This window comes from Pseudophryne corroboree, chromosome 9 (assembly GCF_028390025.1).
Source record: "Pseudophryne corroboree isolate aPseCor3 chromosome 9, aPseCor3.hap2, whole genome shotgun sequence".
NCBI lineage: Eukaryota > Metazoa > Chordata > Amphibia > Anura > Myobatrachidae > Pseudophryne > Pseudophryne corroboree.
The window spans coordinates 454,987,122-455,004,762 of record NC_086452.1 but is presented as its reverse complement, the minus strand read 5'-3'; the positions used below and the strand labels follow the sequence as shown (position 1 = coordinate 455,004,762).

The following is a 17,641-nucleotide window of genomic DNA, read 5'->3' as shown; positions in this document are numbered from 1 at the left end:
GGAGGGCAGATATAACGTGCAGAGAGAGTTAGATTTGGGTGGGTTATTTTGTTTCTGTGCAGGGTAAATACTGGCTGCTTTATTTTTACACTGCAATTTAGATTTCAGTTTGAACACAAACCACCCAAATCTAACTCTCTCTGCACATGTTACATCTTCCTCCCCTGCAGTGCACATGGTTTTGCCCAACTGCTAACAAAAATCCTGCTGCGATCAACTTGGAATTACCCCCATTATACTCTGAAGATCATGATGCAACTTGTGGCTTTGTATAGGAACAAGGATGTGTGAGGTTCTGGGGGTGGTGATGGCCTGTGGAACATCATTCATGGCAAATAAATTACATAAACTGTCCTAGACGGAGACTGAGATTTCCGTTTGTAGACATTCACCCCTGGTGTGCCGCTTGGGAGAGTTTGTGGCCTCTGGGAGCAGAGTGTTAAATCAACCTTACAGAGATGTCAGGGAGAAAATTCCATACGCAACGTAGGAAAGGGGTCTTTACTGTTAGGGAATTCCAGATCCTTATTGCCCTATCAGAGAAGGAGGTAATGGCGGACTCTATATAGGCATTTAAAAACGGATTGGATAAATTTCTGACTGAAAAAGATATCCGAGGTTATAGCATTTAAAATATTGACATTGTTATTCTGGGAGGAACATGATTTACAGTTGATAACGAAACATAAAACATTATTTCAATTGGGACATTATAATGAACTTGGCTTAAGCCCGATTACAGGTTGAACCCGATGGGCATTTTGCCTCTTTTCAACCTCATTAACTATGTTACTATGTATTATTGCTCATTACTTACACTTCTATCATGCGATCTGTCCTTTAGATCCGCTTTCTTGGACTGAAGTTGTTCAGTCTATTTGTTCAGCTGCCACAATTTAACAAATTGTGTGGTGGTTTTAAAAAAAAATAAGTTATCTTCATTTTATTGATTGTATATATCTCTTTCAGAGAGGAGATAAGTGTATTTATTCATTTAACTGTAAAGTCTGAGATGAGGGACTCGAGGAAACCATGACCTGACGGTCGACGCCGGGAACCTCAACCCGCGTAACTTGCTTGTGCGGGTGACGCACCAGATCTCACTCGGAATGCGAACATGCGCCTCGGTGGCTAGCTCCGTCCATGTGTTTGCACAATTTTTGCTGCCAGTGTGTTAGCATATGGGTGTACTGGGGTCTTAAAAAAGTTACCACAAATTAGTGGGAGTAACATTTTTTGGTTTTCTTCTACTATTCCTGTTCTCCTTTCAGGGTGAGATATTGGGATCTCCTGCTCCTAATTCCCAATGTCCTTTTCTTTGCATTCCTCCTCTGGAAGCTGCCGTCGGCCAGAGCTAAAATCAGAGTCACGTCAAGTCCCATTTTCACCACGTTCTACATCCTGGTGAGTAGGCCTGTGTGTGTGTATGCTTTATGTCAGCACTGTCACTGGTTCCCTCCTGTGTGTATTAGTCCAGCACACAAAATGGCTGCCTCCACCCTGTGCAGGCCAGTCCTACAGTCTCACTCATTTAAAGGACAGATATTTCCATCTCTCTACAAAGCAGTGTTTGTAGTCCTCTATTGAGAAAAGTTTATAGCGCCTCATATGCAAGTGTTTCGCTACATCAAGTGGAGTTGTATTACCACCAATAAATTACATGGTCCTAAGTTAATATCCTAGATACTAGGTGGGGGCTGCTCTGTGCTACATGCGGTGCATCTAAGGTTGAAAACCCTGTTAATTTTTTTGCTGCAGAGCAGGTATGTGAGTGGAAGTACCTCCGCCCCCCCCCCCCCTACACACACACAGCAGATAAACTGTTTGGTTTCTTAAAATACCCCTTCCGTTTTTATTTGTGGCAATTACTACCCTATACCGCCCCCTGGCATTGCCGATATTACACTGTTACACTGTGGTAGAATCTTCATGTAAGACTGTGTGATGAGATAAAGGTCCCTCCCTTTATTGGCACACAGCAGCTAGGAAACGGCACACCAGTCCAGGGTTTTCATGCAATCTAGCCGTAGTTCGTTTTATTGTGTGGTATAGAAAAAAAAATAAAATAAATCCTAGCCTGTCTAGGCTTCTAACTAAACTGGTTCCCTCTCTAAATGGTAGGACCTAGCATCCCTACAACAAACCATAAGCTAATGCACAATACTCACAGCCAAAAGTATCTCTCAACAAGTACTGGGGCACCGAGTAAAACCATGACATCTTTATCAGCCTCTACAGGCCCAAGCTCTAATTAGCCTGTTCTCAGGCTGTGGACCCAAAAATCGGTGGAGCCCGCTCTCACTCTCCATCCATAACCCCAGGAACCCTTAACCGGCTTTTACTAAAGCCCAAAAGTCTTGCCAAAACTATTTTGTAATTTTAGACATTTTCTTGGGGTTTTAAAACTCATAGATCAGAAACCTGGGGCAAATATATTTCCCATGTACCTCCTTACCAGTGCTTTTATCACAACCGTAATACCTGAATAGCCTATAAAACGTAAGCCTAACTGTTTACTTATGGATCAGCGCTCTAATTGTTGCTTTGGTTCTAGGTCTTTGTGGTGGCCCTTGTGGGGATCACTCGAGCTGTTGTGTCGATGACAGTGAGTTCTTCCAGTGTCGCTACTGTCACAGACAAGGTTAGAACCGACCAAAGCTCAGAAAGTACTTTGCTTAATTTGCCCCCATTCACCTGTCAAATTATTCTGCTACAGTGAACGTGTGTGTGACAGAATGTGATTGTTGCTACGGGCTACAGAAGCTTTCTCCCATGCACCAGTGTCCTTACTGACTGCTGTTACTATGGTACATCCCTGGTAAACCCAGTTATAATCTTCCTCTATCGCCCAGGTTCTGTGGGAAATCACCAGGTTCTTCCTGCTCGCCATAGAACTTAGCGTCATCATCTTGGGGCTGGCGTTTGGTGAGTGCTTCATTTGTGTTGCGTTACAAGACAAAACTGATAAATCCGCTCCAAATAGCCTGTTACTAATTGTCTGGCATCGTTTAGCTTTCATGTGTAGTTAATGACACACAGTCCTCCTTAGACGGACAGTTACTCCGTGTCTCCGTGTTTTTCTGCCATCCCTATATTCTGCCCCACGTTCTCTGCACCGTCTCAAGTTTCCGTTCTTCTCAGAACCTTTTTCAAAACACTAGAACGGTTGAAGAACCCAGAATTATGTGACCAATGAGAGTCCTTCACATTCCTGCGATCACACACAGCAAACACTTGGTGTAAAGTGCATGGATTAAGTCACTGTGTTGATTCAAGTCTTAGGGTTTTATCTGAGTAGAATCCTGGCTGTGTTTTCCAGGTCATCTTGAAAGTAAATCCAGTGTGAAGAGGGTCCTGGCGATCACGGCAGTGCTGTCACTCGGCTATTCTGTGACGCAGGTGAATCCGCACTTTGTACATTTTATAAGTTGTGTATATAAGGGCTATATCGCTAGGCTGCATTTTCGTACAGCGGCCGATCAGGTCTAAACTGCGCATGTAGTGTTCACTCTAGGGGCAGGGCAGGGCGCCGGACTGTGAGGAGCACAAGCGTGTGCGCTCGCGGCAAAAAGGGGGCGTGGTCATGAAAATAGGGGGCGTGGTCAATATACATAATACAAGTGGGCGGTTCAGCCCATAGACGGGGGGTGTGGGCGGCCGGCGGCGTCACTGTTGGGGGGCGTGCGTAGGTGCTGAGCTTCCCCCAAGCGCCCTCACAGCGTAAATGGATGTCGCGCGCATGCGCACGGCATCTTTACACGCTGGGAGGGCAGAAAGCGGGCGGCTGTTTTAGCAGGGTGCCGCAGAAAGGGCAGGGCGGGTTTTGCCCTTAAAAAATCGGGCAGGGCGCGGCGCCCTGCTAAAACAGCCTAGCGTGAACACTAGCATGCGTATGCATCGCACAGGTACAAAGCAGATCGCCGCTCAGCGATGTGTTTGTGCGAAGGATCCGTTCGCACGGGCGTTCGCAAGGAGATTGACAGGAACAAGCCGTTTATGGGTGTCAACTGACCGTTTTTTGGGAGTGGTTGGAAAAACGCAGGCGTGTCCAAGCGTTTGCAGGGAGGGTTCCTGACGTCAATTCCGGGCCCGGACAGGCTGAAGTGATCGCAGAGACTATACAAGATCTGTTTCTACCGCTCTGCTACACATGCGTTCGCACACTTGCAAAGCGAAAATACACGCCCCCTGTAGGCGGCGACTATGCAAACGCAGGACTGCAAAAAAAAACCTAGCGAGCGATCGGGTCGGAATTAGACCCATAGTTGTATGTAAATTGTATGATTGCGCTATGGCACTGGCTTCGGTGCGAACTTTACGGGAGTAAATTGTACCATGAAGTAATGTGAATCTGCCCAGAGAGCTGTAAGTGTATGAAACCTGCTGTTCTTCTTCTAGGGCACTTTGGAAATCCTGTACCCCGACTCCCACCTCTCGGCAGAGGACTTTAACATTTACGGACACGGTGGCCGACACTTCTGGCTCGCCAGCTCCTGCTTTTTCTTCCTGGTAAGGGGGGATTATGTCTATGGCGCTATCGGGTCTTGTGAGAAATGATTTTAGTTTTTATTTCTATGCCTAGAAATGTTCTGGTTTCTACTGATATGATCTACCTGGCGAGGGTAAGCGTGGGGTGTGTAGTGTAGTAATGCGGTTATATATATTTAGTAAAGCGTGGAGTTAGGACCTACTTATGGGTTTTATACAGTAAGTAGGGAGTATAGTCTGTGCTCAGTGCGGAGCGTTAACTAGAACCAGGTTCTAAGATTCTTACTGATTTCCATTAGCTGCAGCCTTGTTGTACGGAATCCTACGCAGTGTTCCCTGTCTTGTTTCTCTAACTATATCTAACATTCCCTCCTGGTCTTTCTTGTCCGCAGGTGTATACATTTGTGTCTATACTACCCAAAACCCCACTGAGAGACCGCATCTCGCTACCATGTGAGTGAAACGCGTCAGAACCAGTGAGGCTCCTCCTCCACATATTACCCACATATAATACACATGTACCTACCTCGTCTAACATCCCCCTATAATAATGTTAACGTTTACTGGTAACATTCGTCCCCTGTTTATAAAAAAACAAAACACAGTTGGATCCTCGGAAATGGAAGATCTATATACACCTGTTCATATCACACATTCGTTCCTTCCAATTTATCAAGGCTTAGAGAATTCTCATCACTTACATTACGTAGAGCCGCGGAGCCCGTCCAATCACTAGGCACCGGTGACATTGGAGCATGGCGGAGTCTATACTGTTTCTCTATAATGTCCCTGCACAGACAATTTATCTGAAGATGTTGCATTAATAATTATACTGCTTGGTGCTGACATAGAGCCTATTTCTTTTTCATCCACTAGGGGTCACTGGAGTACTCTTGGGATATGGACGGTGTTAGCAAGGACTGGGCACTGAATATTCAAATTTCAGTAACTCTCCTCCCCTCCATACTCCCAGAATACCACAGTGTTTTTTCGGTGCTCACATGGACAGGAAGCACAAGTGTGGACCTCCGAGGGGGACATACATTTTTTACTTTTAAATATTTTTGTTTTTATTTTTTATACATTACAATCCTTTCCCAGCTTACACAAAAGCTCTGGGTACGGGATTATAGAAGCTGCTGCGTGCAGCTCTTGGCGTGTCGGGCCTCACAAAGGAGCCCCCTCACAGCCACAAGCAGCCCAGCTAACAACAGCTGAGGCTGCAGAAAGGACTGGACGGAACTTGTTGGAGAAGCCCCGTCAGAGTCCAGGAGCACTGGATCGCAGGTATTTATGCCCGGGGCGGTCAGCTCCCGCCCCGCCGTGTGTGGTACCCGCCGCCGGCCGTTACTTCCCTGCTGCCTGCCTCTTGTCACAGGCTCCATAGCGCCCGCACTACCCGCCGCTCCCGACCCGCCAGCCAGTGTAACATCATGCCTGTTGCCGCCGCTACCCAGCCCCGGACTGATAGTATGAGCAGCCGCAGCTGGGCGCTCCCCACCGCTCGGCTCCCTGCGCCGCTGCTCTCCCCCTCCCTCCCGTTTCAGAGCTCCGGGCCGCGAACGGCGGCTGGCGCGGCTCTGTCTGCCGGGGGAGGAGAGAGGGGAGACTGACAGTGGACAGTGCTTGCTGCCGTGGTCCGTCTGTGAGGGGGAGGTCGCGCGGGAGAGGGGAGGATTGTGATCGCATTGAAGCGAGAGGCCTTATAAACTAAGCTGCATTTTAATGCAGCAGCATTCAGGCTTTTAAGCCTATATTGCATATAACTTTAAATGGGTATATATGCTTGTGTATTTGGAGATATATATTATATATATATATATATATATATATGTGTGTGTGTGTATATGTATGTGTGTATGTGTATATATATATATGTGTGTGTATGTATGTATGTATGTATGTATATATATATATATATGTATGTGTATATATATATATATATATATATATATATATATATATATATGTGTATGTATATATGTATGTACAAAAGAAGCTACCAGCGCCACGGATACAGTATCTAAGGTATATACAACAGTATGGGAAAAATACGTACTGGACTAGTATACAGAACCTAGCCTGGTGGACACTCCCTTCAAAATATTTAGGGCGTCAGCTAAAGAACCTCAAAAACATGTGAAGGCACTGGTATATATGCCTACAAGTTAGAAAATGGTGCAGGGGGATGAGGTTATTGCAAGCTACCAATGTGTCTAGTAAATGATGTAAAAACCAGGTGCTGGAAAAGGTATAAAATTTAATTACAAAAAGACAAAGCACTAAAAAAGGGTAATGTGTGGAATAGTAACAATATTCAAATGCAGCCTAGTCAAGAAATATTGTTTTTTTTTAAAAAGGAAGAAGCAAAAGGCTGAGCTAAAAAAGTCAGAGACACATATGCCAAAATTCATAAAAAGGTACATAAAAACACAGAAAATAGGGTATAAAATACACAGGATAAAACATTAAAAAAAGGTGGGAGAGGTAGCTTATCTTTAGAGGTTGAGGTAAAATCAGAATAGGGTGAGATATATAGATATATATATATATAATTTATTTTTTTTTTTTTTTTTTTTCAGGAAGTTGCTGTCCTACTACATTCGGCCATCGGATGGAGCATGGGTGTTACTAGGAATTTTGCACAGATCAGGTTTCATGTAGTGTAGCCCATGTGCACTGCACTTCAGGCTTATATACACTTTAGTAACATTTACTGAGTCGTGGGACTTGTTATCTTTGTCTACTTGTCTGTATCTGTACATAATAAGTCAGGCTAATGCTAACTCAAAGGCAGCTTAACTGCAACGTCTGTGCGTGTGTGACACAATATGTTTGTAAATACAACAAATACGTTCCCTTCCCCTCAGCCTCCATACCAAGGCTGGAGGATGTTATGTCGGGTTTACAATCAAAAATGGCCACGCCAGGTAAGGAACGTGAGACGGCGAGATCTGAGGCTAGGACAATGCCTCCTGGGATACCAGTAGGGGCTCAGGAGTCGTCCAGCACTTTGCACAAAAGTCTAGCTCTATTCCGAAAAATAGTTATGACGATTCAATGCCATACCTTATATTGCAAGAAGAATATGAGGAGGGTGAGGTGTGCCAGTAGTCAGATAGTGAGGGTACTATTAACCCCGCCGCACGTCAGGTTCTAGATTGTACAGACTGAAGAACCTATTTCAAATAAAGTGTTATTTGCTAAACAACAGAGATCTTCAGTGTGTTTTCCTTATTCAGATTCTCTTAATAAACCAGAGTCTATGAATGGGAAAATCCACCGGCTGTGGATTCGCTCGTGTCAAAACTTTCACAGTTACCCATTCCATCTGCTACTACGCTTAAAGACCAGTCAGAGTGTAAGCTAGAAGCTATACTAAAGTCAATGTATACAGCAGCCGGGGTGTTGCTTAGACCTACTTTAGGGGGAATTTCGGAGAATAAGGCTATAGTTGCGTGGCACACAGCTCAGGTCAGCCTACAGAAAGACCACATTATAATTCTCACTGATCATGCGGCACGACGTGCCCTCTGGCTGCGTTCTTGGCAGACGGAGGCAGAGGTTAAACGAGGTATAGTAGCGTTACCTTATGCTGGCGAGAAATTGTTTGGTCCTGAAGTGGACATATGGATTTCTGAGGTACCTAGACGGTAATACTCTGAACCAGCGTTCCAATCCTTTAGACCTCAGCCCTATCAAGGCCGTGATACAGGAACAACCACACATGGTAGACGTAGAGGACGTGGTTTCAACAAACCACTAACAGTCGTCAGGACGCTAAGACCATCAACAAGCCAGTGGCATGACGGGCTCCCAGCCATCTCGGATCTCCAGTTGTGGGGGCACGCCTTCAGACGTTCCATTTGGCGTGGTTCCAGACATCCACAGATGGGTGGATCTGCAATTTAATGTAAAAAGGTTACAAAATACAGTTCGACTGTCTCCCGCCACTGCGGTTTTTCAAGACAGGACTGCCTGTGTCGGACGACAAGAGGGCGGTTCTGCAAATTGCCATTCAGTCTCTGCTGGATTCCGCAGTTTTGATTCCGGTCCCTGTACACCAACAAGGTCAGGGTTATTATTCCAGTTTGTTTGTTGCTCCAAAGCCGGATGGCTCGGTCAGGCCAATATTGAACTTACAGGATCTCATTCAGTACGTCACTTACTACAGATTCAAGTTGGAATCTCTGCGGTCAGTAATTGCAGGTTTAGAGCCACAGGAATTTAGGATTGCGCTGGATCTCAAGGATGCGTACTTACACATTCCGATTTGGCCACCTCATCAGAGGTTCTTGCGTTTTGCTATACGGCAGAACCATTACCAGTTTCAGGCTCTACCGTTTGGCCTCTCGTCAGTGACTCGGGTATTCACCAAAGTGATGTCTGTGATGATAGCTCATCTCAGATCCTTGGGAGTGATAATAGTTCCGTACTTGGACGATCTGCTCATCAAAGCTCCATCTCAACAGATGCTCCTCCAACATGCGTTGTTAACGTACAATGTACTAGCTCAGCACGGTTGGATTGTCAACTTCAAGAAATCACATCTAATTCCGTCTCAACGACTTCAATTCCTAGGTATGATTCTCGATACGGTAAATCAAAGAATTTACCTACCACAACAGAAGGTACAGATTATTCGTCATCTGGTACAATTAGTGCTCAAGCCACGCACAGTCTCGGTACATTTGTCCATTCGCCTCTTAGGCACAATGGTGGTGGCTTTCGAAGCGCTTCAGGTCGGAAGATTTCACTCGCGTCCTTTTCAACTGGATGTGCTCGTAGGTCGGGCTCGCATCTGCAGATTCACCACAGGGTGAGGTTGTCGCCACGGACCAGAGTATCTCTACTCTGGTGGCTCAAAGTACACAATCTAACCGCAGGGTCTCTTGGCGGATCACGAAAGATTGCTATCTATAAATGTCCTGGAACTCCAGGTAATTTACAATGAGCTACGACAAGTAGTGCACATGCTTCGGTCTCAGACTGTCCAGGTGCAGTCAGACAACGCGACGGCGGTCGCGTACATTAACAAACAAAGAGGAACGAGAAGCCACATGGCAATGCGGGAAGTAGCTCGAATCCTCATTTGGCCCGAGCATCACCAAGTGATATTGTCGGCAGTATTCATTCCGGGAGTGGACAACTGGGAGGCGGATTATCTCAGTCGTCGGGATTTTCATCCAGGAAAATGGGCATTAAATCCAGAAGGGTGGGGTTACCCTCAGGTGGACCTGATGGCATCTCGCCACAATCACCAAACGCCCCAGTATGTGTTCAGAACGAGAGATCCAAAGGCAGTGGCGGTGGATGCTCAGCCTCGTGTATCTGTTTCCACCGTTTCCGCTGCTTCCTCTGTTGCTAAAACGGATCAAAAGAGAGTCCGCCACAGTCATACTAGTGGCGCCTCATTGGCCTCGGAGAGCTTGGTTCTCGGATCTCCGCGAATTACTCGCAGACGATCCTTGGCCGCTCCCACTACGTCCGGACTTGTTACAACAGGGTCCGTTCCTTTACCCCGATTTAGCGCGGCTGCGTTTGATGGGGTGGCTGTGGAGACCGCCCTCTTAAGAAGAGAGGGCATTCCAGAATCGGTTATACCAACCATGTTACGTGCTAGGAAGCCAGTTACGGCAGCTCATTATTACAGAATTTGGCGTGCCTATATAGGTTGGTGTGAAGCTCGGAATTTTCCGACATCATCTTTCAAGTTATCCCGTCTTTTGTTATTTCTACAGACGGGGTTAGATGGAGGACTGCGTTTATCTACACTAAAGGTGCAGGTCTCTGCTTTGTCAATTTACTTTCAAAGACGATTGGCTCTATTGCCGTCTGTACACACCTTTCTGCAAGGTGTCCTCCGAGTACAGCCTCCATTCTTTCCACCTACAGCGCCATGGGACTTGAATCTGGTTTTAGATTTCTTACAGTTGTCATATTTTGAACCCTTACAGCAAGTGGATATTAAGTTTCTCACTTGGAAAACAATTTTTCTTCTAGCCTTAGCTTCGGCAAGGCGTGTTTCAGATTTGGGTGCCTTGTCTTGCAAGCCACCGTTTTTGGGGTTTCATGATGACAGAGCGGAACTTCGGATGAATTCCGTTTTATTGCCAAGGGTAGTGTCATCTTTTTCACATCAATCAAACAATGGTAGTTCCTGTGTGAACAGGTAATTCGGGAACTTTGGATGTGGTACGCGCATTACGCGTTTAGGTATCCTGAACGTCTACAGTTCGTAAGACGGATACGTTGTTTGTTCTCTATCATGCTGCCAAGATGGGTTGGCCAGCTTCTAAGCAGCCCTTATCCAGATGAATAAAACTGACCATACGTCAGGCTTACCTTCACGCTAGGTTACAGCCGCCTACATCAGTAACAGCTCATTCCACACGTTCTGTGGGAACTTCATGGGCAGCTGGTCGTGGAGCTTCTACGACGCAGCTTTGCCGTGCGGCTACATGGTCATCAGTGCACACGTTTGTGCGCTTTTACAAGTTTGATACGTTTGCGGCATCAGCATATAGCTTTGGCCGCTTAGTGTTACAGGTGCCAAACAGCTCTCCCGCCCACAGGGGAAGCTTTGGTACGTCCCAAGAGTACTCCAGTGACCCCTAGTGGATGAAAAAGAAAATAAGATTTTGGTACTTACCAGGTAAATCCTTTTCTTTGAATCCATAGGGGGCACTGGACGCCCACCCAGAGCAGTTTTACCTGGTTGTGGTAAGTTCAGTGGATCTTATGGTAACACATTCTCACCGATTTATCGGTTATGGTGTCAACTGGTTAGTTGTCAGTTACGTTATGTGTCAACTTTATTGTTGTCCATTATGTTATAATGTTATAGGTAATTCTCCATTGTTCATCCTCTCTATCCTGTTCGCCTCAGGAAAAAACACTGAGGTATTCTGGGAGTATGGAGGGGAGGAGAGTTACTGAAATTTGAATATTCAGTGCCCAGTCCTTGCTAACACCGTCCATATCCCAAGAGTACTCCAGTGCCCCCTATGGATTCAAAGAAAAGGATTTACCTGGTAAGTACCAAAATCCTATTTTCTGAGTTGATCGCAGCAGCAAATTTGTTAGCAGTTGGGCAAAACCATGTGCACTGCAGGTGGGGCAGATGTAACATGTGCAGAGAGAGTTAGATTTGGGTGGGGTGTGTTAAAACTGAAATCTGAATTGCAGTGTAACAATAAAGCAGCCAGTATTTACCCTGCACAGAAACAATATACCCCACCCAAATCTAACTCTCTCTGCACATGTTATATCTGCCCCCCCTGCAGTGCACATGGGGGGTCATTCCGAGTTGTTCGCTCGCAAGCGGATTTTAGCAGATTTGCTCATGCTAAGCCGCCGCCTACTGGGAGTGAATCTTAGCATCTTAAAATTGCGAACGATGTATTCGCAATATTGCGATTACACACCTCGTAGCAGTTTCTGAGTAGCTTCAGACTTACTCGGCATCTGCGATCATTTCAGTGCTTGTCGTTCCTGGTTTGACGTCACAAACACACCCAGCGTTCGCCCAGACACTCCCCCTTTTCTCCAGGCCACTCCTGCGTTTTTTCCGGAAACGGTAGCGTTTTTTTCCCACACGCCCATAAAACGGCCTGTTTCCGCCCAGTAACACCCATTTCCTGTCAATCACATTACGATCGCCAGAACGAAGAAAAAGCCGTGAGTAAAAATCCTAAGTGCATAGCAAATTTACTTGGCGCAGTCGCAGTGCGGACATTGCGCATGCGCATTAAGCGGAAAATCGCTGCAATGCGAATATTTTTAACGAGCGAACAACTCGGAATGACCCCCATGGTTTTGCCCAACTGCTAACAAATTTGCTGCTGCGATCAGGTCTGAATTCCCCCCATAGTGAGGATATTTATGTGACCTGTTTGAGATCTCTCCTGTCTCCATTGCAGCTAGGAAGAGTTTCTACATCTACGCTATAATCCTGGCTGTACTGAACATGGTGCAGCTCATTGGAAGTGCCCTGCTGTGTGCGGATATCAGTAAAGGGCTGTGGTAAGTACGGTGAGCCACACTCTCTCCAAATCCTTGTTCGTCCCCTCATTTATAATACAGCCTCCTGCTACCTTGTTACGCAGTGAGAAGCGACAAACCCGTCGGACTTAGAGAGACGAGTACACAGATCGCTACTGCTGATCTCGCCTGTTTATTCCACAAAATAACCATAAAAATAGAATTAACGTCTAAGAAAATGGTAACCACACAAAGTATGGGCGGGAGAGCGCCGGCCGTGTTGTAATATTTGTCGTACTAAGAATTTGGCTGCTGTGGGAAGAACCTGGCCAAATAGTATGTTCCGGGGAGGGGCTGCAAACAGAGCATGTGCGGCTTATATCCGATCCTGGAATATCCTCTTAATCTAACGGCTGCTGCCAAGTCCTGCGGCCATCAGTAGTAAATATTGCCTTGCATCCTCAGTTTAAAGTGGCCCTGACACTTATGCACAAAGGAGGCATCCGTGTTTTGGGCGGAACCCATCTGCAGCCCGCATAGTAGCTGCAGGTATTCCTTCAACCCACAAAATGTCTGCTTCTGCCACGTTCAGGCGACCGGTTCAAATTTAAGTTATGTCCAGAAGTTTGAGGGTCACTTAGTTGTTTGTAGGTTAGCATTGCGTGTTTATTTATTGTCCTTTATATAGTGCCACCATAATATGCAGCCCTGTACAGAGAGTATTTTATCCGTTGTCCACAGAGCTTACAATCTAAATTCTCTAACCCACACCATTTTTGTCAGCAGCTAATTCACCTATCAGTATGTATTTGGACGGTGGGAGGAAACCGGAGCCCAATTAAACTCAGACAGAAAATATATACTTGTGTAAACCCGTTAATTCTGCACTACTGATTGCATAGTGCCACCTGTGTGTATTTAACGTGCACAAAAAATACAGATTGTTGGAACAAAGTGTTCTGGTAACTTAACGCTATTTGCCACTCTCCACAGTCACTTGAGGTCTTCATAATATCTAGGTTAGAGCTATTTTGGATAAACGTACTTCTTCTCTTTCTTCTATAGCATGGTCGATATGACAACATTTTTGTACTTCAGCCTGTTCGCTCCACTGATGTATGTGGCATTCCTGAAAAGCTTCTTCGGGTGAGTACAAAACAAATGAATAGCAAAGTCCTGGGGGGCCTTGGGCTGGATAACATTCTCTTCATGAGTGCTGCCCTCTTGTGGCTATTCTGAAATAGGATGTTGTTGTATTGTACTGCAGAATGTTTAATTGGGGATTATTGGTGTTCTACACATTATAACTTTTGAATTGAAATGATGTAAGTACGGAAAGCCGAAGAGTTAAATATCAGCATGACCGTAGAGACGCGGCAGCCAGCGCCTAGTTTGTTGGAAGATTGCGTGTCCATTTACTGTCTCTATAGATTCAGTTGCTCTCAGTAGATGGATTTAAATATTAATTGAAATTTAAAGACCCGCCCCACACACACACGCACACGCACACACGCCCCCTCCCCCTCACTATAAATAAAGTTTAGCAAACCATAAGCATGGAGGAATATTTTGACTTGGTAAAACTATGCTGAGCTGGGTGTGGAGGGGCAAACCTAACATCTGAGACATCAGGCCGGATGTATTAAAGTCCTAGTTGGCTGGAGGTGCGGGTTCCCGGCCCAATCTCGGGCGTTTTCTCCAAGCGGCAATCATGCTGCTTTAAAAAAAACAAAACCCCGAAACAGCCGAGTTTGGCCGGGAACCCGCAGCTCCAGCCGACTCAGACTTCATTATATCTGGCCCATCACCTGAGCTTGGCGTAGGTGCATCGGGTCTGGGACTCAGGGTCGACAACAAAAAGGTCGACACACCTTATGTCGACGCCAATTGGTCGGCATGGACAAAAGGTCGACAGGAACAAGGTCGACATGAGTTTTTTATGTATTTTTGGTGTCGTTTTCTTCGTAGAGTGACCGGGAACCCCAATTAGTGCACCGCGTCCCCTCGCATGGCTCGCTTCGCTCGCCATGCTTCGGGCATGGTGCCTTCGCTCCGCTACCGCTTCGCTCGGCACAGATTACCGTTCCAATCGTAGTCCACGTGGATCGTTAAGTATGAAAAGGTAAAAAAAGGGGAAAAAATCGTGAAAAACTCATGTCGACCTTTTGTCCACGTCGACCTTTTGTCCATGTCGACCTAAGGTGTGTCGACAAATTGACGTCGACCTAAGGTGTGTCGACCTTTTTGTTGTCGACCTGGAGTCCGGATACCGGTGCATCCACGCCTGTTTGTGTGCTAAAGGCAGCGATTTCCCTGCATAGTAAATTCTAGAAATAAAGAACATAGTTTGCAACCCTATAATTGCAGTATGGTTTATCCAGGTGGAAACGTTCCATCTTTTGCTGGGTATGCACCTAACTTTTTATTGAGTCCCACTGAGGCGCTCCTGTTCTGTCTCCTGACCTCTATCTTTCTGGTCTAGGTCTGAGCCCAAGATCCTCTTCTCCTACAAATCCCAAGTGGATGAGCCGGAAGATACAGACGTGCACCTCCCGCATTCTTACGCCGTTGCCAGAAAAGAGGGTGTAGACACGGAAATCTACTCCAACACCCAGATCGACACCACGGCGTACCTAGATGACGTTGCCTCAATGCCGCACATTGGGAGCATCAATAGCATTGACAGTGATCGATGGAAAGCTATAAACGCCTGAGTGTCGACAACTCAGTAGAGTCACATAAGGCCGCGTGTCGGCTCAGGTCCGCTGAACTTTCTGTCTTTAGTTTCCCAAATCTTGGTCTAAGAAAGACGTGGATGTTCCTCAAAGTGCTACAGAAAATCTTCATTAGTATTCTTTCTTTGAACAAAGCTCTTGTGTAGAAACTCGAGAGGAAATAAGACCGACAACACCAGAGGTCTTCTACAATGCTGCTAAGCCCTTGCACTTCTTAATTGGGTTTATGGGCTGGCAGCTCATGTCTTGTTCTACCAGAATGCCCTGTATGGCAGAAGGCCCACATGGGGGGGATCTGTTATTGATGGGTGCTCTGCTCTGATTAGCTGGCTAACTGGAGCCTTGCATGTACCCTGTGTCCTTACTGTCCCTGGCCGCACCTGGGTTTCATGTATAACAGCATCAGTATTCACATGGCTGCTAAATGCTTTCTGCCAAGAGAACATTGTCAGGTTCCCCCGGCAGGGAAGGGGACTCCCCGTACCCGGCTCTATCCAGTACAACTCAGATTGACCTGTGAATCCGCTCTGTAGGAATGAATATCCTGACATCACAGCTGAAATCAGTCACCAGTGAGAATGCAGATTAAAATACACAGATTCTGAACACCTTGCAAACCTAAATAATTGATCACACGGAGCTCTTGTTAAATATTTAAATGTGTAACACTCCTCGACTGGTCAGAAAAGAGAGAGCAATTCCTGTGAACACCCGGAACTTTACTATCTGGTTATGTCATCTGTTTACAGGAACGTCACTGTAGCAACGCCGGATCGTGCGTCATCGCCAGTTTGCAGATTGAACTAACATTCACAAGATTGCAACCTGTCGACTAAGAACTAGTGACATCACCGGCGTATGAGTCACACGGTGCTGCGGCGATGTCACAAGATCCTAATGAATCCATAGGCTGAGAATTGGCCACACCCACTATATCGCTGTCGACTTAATGTTCGGTGGGTACGCTGTCTTAGAAAAGATGGAAAGCCCCAGCCACGCTGCAGTATTTATTATGATTGGCTGGTGGTCTCGTTGAAGGGTAGAACATGGGCACAGAAGGCACTTAAGGAATAGCTAGTACTGTTATCTGTATACATCCTACACTGTGGTGCCCCCTTCAGGGTACGCCACGCTGTTGCACGCCTCGACCAGTGATAAACATCCCATACTGGAGAAAACTATAGCTGTGCTAGAACTCCGCATATCCGTATCCACTCAACAAACCGCCTCGTGGGCGTAAATTACATTTCTTCTGTATATTAAGTAGAAAATTATTTTGACTTAAAGAAGTAGCAATACTGCCGAATCACTTATTTTATTATTTAATTGGTATAGTAATGTCCTTATTTTATGCTTTTTCTTGATTGCAATCTTGCGACGTGTTTTGAAGTCTCCATCTGTGTATCACAGATTGTACGATTGCTGGGATCTGTCACAAAGATGCCCAACTAGAGGGTAAGATGAGCCCCTAGAGTTTATTTCTGTGTGCGCGGCCCGCGGCTTTCCATAGTTCCCGCACGCACAGCCCTTTCCCTTTAAATCATCATCATCATTATTATTATTTTTTTTAATGGGGTCCAGTATTGAATATCCCGCGATATTATGATGTTGTTCAGAAATCTTTGCCGTCACGGATTTGGTAAAAGTTCTACCAAGTCTCGGTTATCTGAGGCCTTTGTGACTGTCCATTCCTTTTCTAAGTAACTGGTGTAATGGAGAGGGAAGGAGACTACAGTATGGGGGACACTGGCACAGGGGAGCTGACATTGGGGTATATTTTTTTGGGTTCAGTATCACAAGCTACAGTTCCTGCCCTGGAAGGTATAGTCTTGCAATTCTGTGTGTGCTTTAGGATTTATTGCAAACTCCCTTTTCCTGACTGCTTATATCAGGCATGTCCAGACTGCGGCCCTCCAGCTGTTGAGAGACTACACATCCCAGCATGCCCTGACACAGCTTTAGCATTCTCTGACAGCAAAACTATGTCAGGGCATGCTGGGATATGTAGTTTCACAACAGCTGGAGGGCCGCAGTTTGGACATGCCTGGCTTATATCAATGCAAAATTGATTGCTTTTATCTGGGGACAAGGCCTGTTATGTAGTAACAGTATGTCATTGATTTGTACTGGGTCCTAAAGTCATTTGGATTTAGTCTGCAGGCCTTGCTTGACAGTGAATCAAGTTTATATGCCTTCCATTCTAAGAGCTGCAGCACCCTCTTGCTGCAGACCAATGTTACTGCACCTGCCCTTCCTTCCAATGCTTCATCTTCCAGTGCCAGACCTCCAAATATCTAACTGTATTATTCTACGTTTACCAGTAGCATGCCTAACTTCCTTTACCTCCAGCATACCCACCATATAGACTTGTTTATTTATGCATATATCATGCCAAAATGAAATTACAGATTGAAAAGCCAAGGCAGGCAATCAAA

At 45.8% G+C, this 17,641-nt stretch overlaps 1 protein-coding gene across 2 annotated transcripts in view; it reads left to right on the top strand.

Annotated features, from left to right (window-relative positions):
• Nucleotides 1-17,177, top strand: part of TPRA1 (transmembrane protein adipocyte associated 1) — a 38,436-nt gene extending 21,259 nt beyond the window's left edge. For both annotated transcript variants that reach the window (XM_063941216.1, XM_063941217.1), the window contains exons 3-11: nt 1,272-1,404; nt 2,555-2,641; nt 2,853-2,925; nt 3,320-3,399; nt 4,399-4,509; nt 4,881-4,941; nt 12,411-12,513; nt 13,537-13,617; nt 14,954-17,177. In XM_063941216.1, coding sequence (XP_063797286.1) covers nt 1,272-1,404; nt 2,555-2,641; nt 2,853-2,925; nt 3,320-3,399; nt 4,399-4,509; nt 4,881-4,941; nt 12,411-12,513; nt 13,537-13,617; nt 14,954-15,185 — 961 coding nt within the window. In that variant the 3' untranslated portion in view covers nt 15,186-17,177. The remainder of the gene's footprint in view (nt 1-1,271; nt 1,405-2,554; nt 2,642-2,852; nt 2,926-3,319; nt 3,400-4,398; nt 4,510-4,880; nt 4,942-12,410; nt 12,514-13,536; nt 13,618-14,953) is intronic.
• Nucleotides 17,178-17,641: the final 464 nt, after the last annotated feature.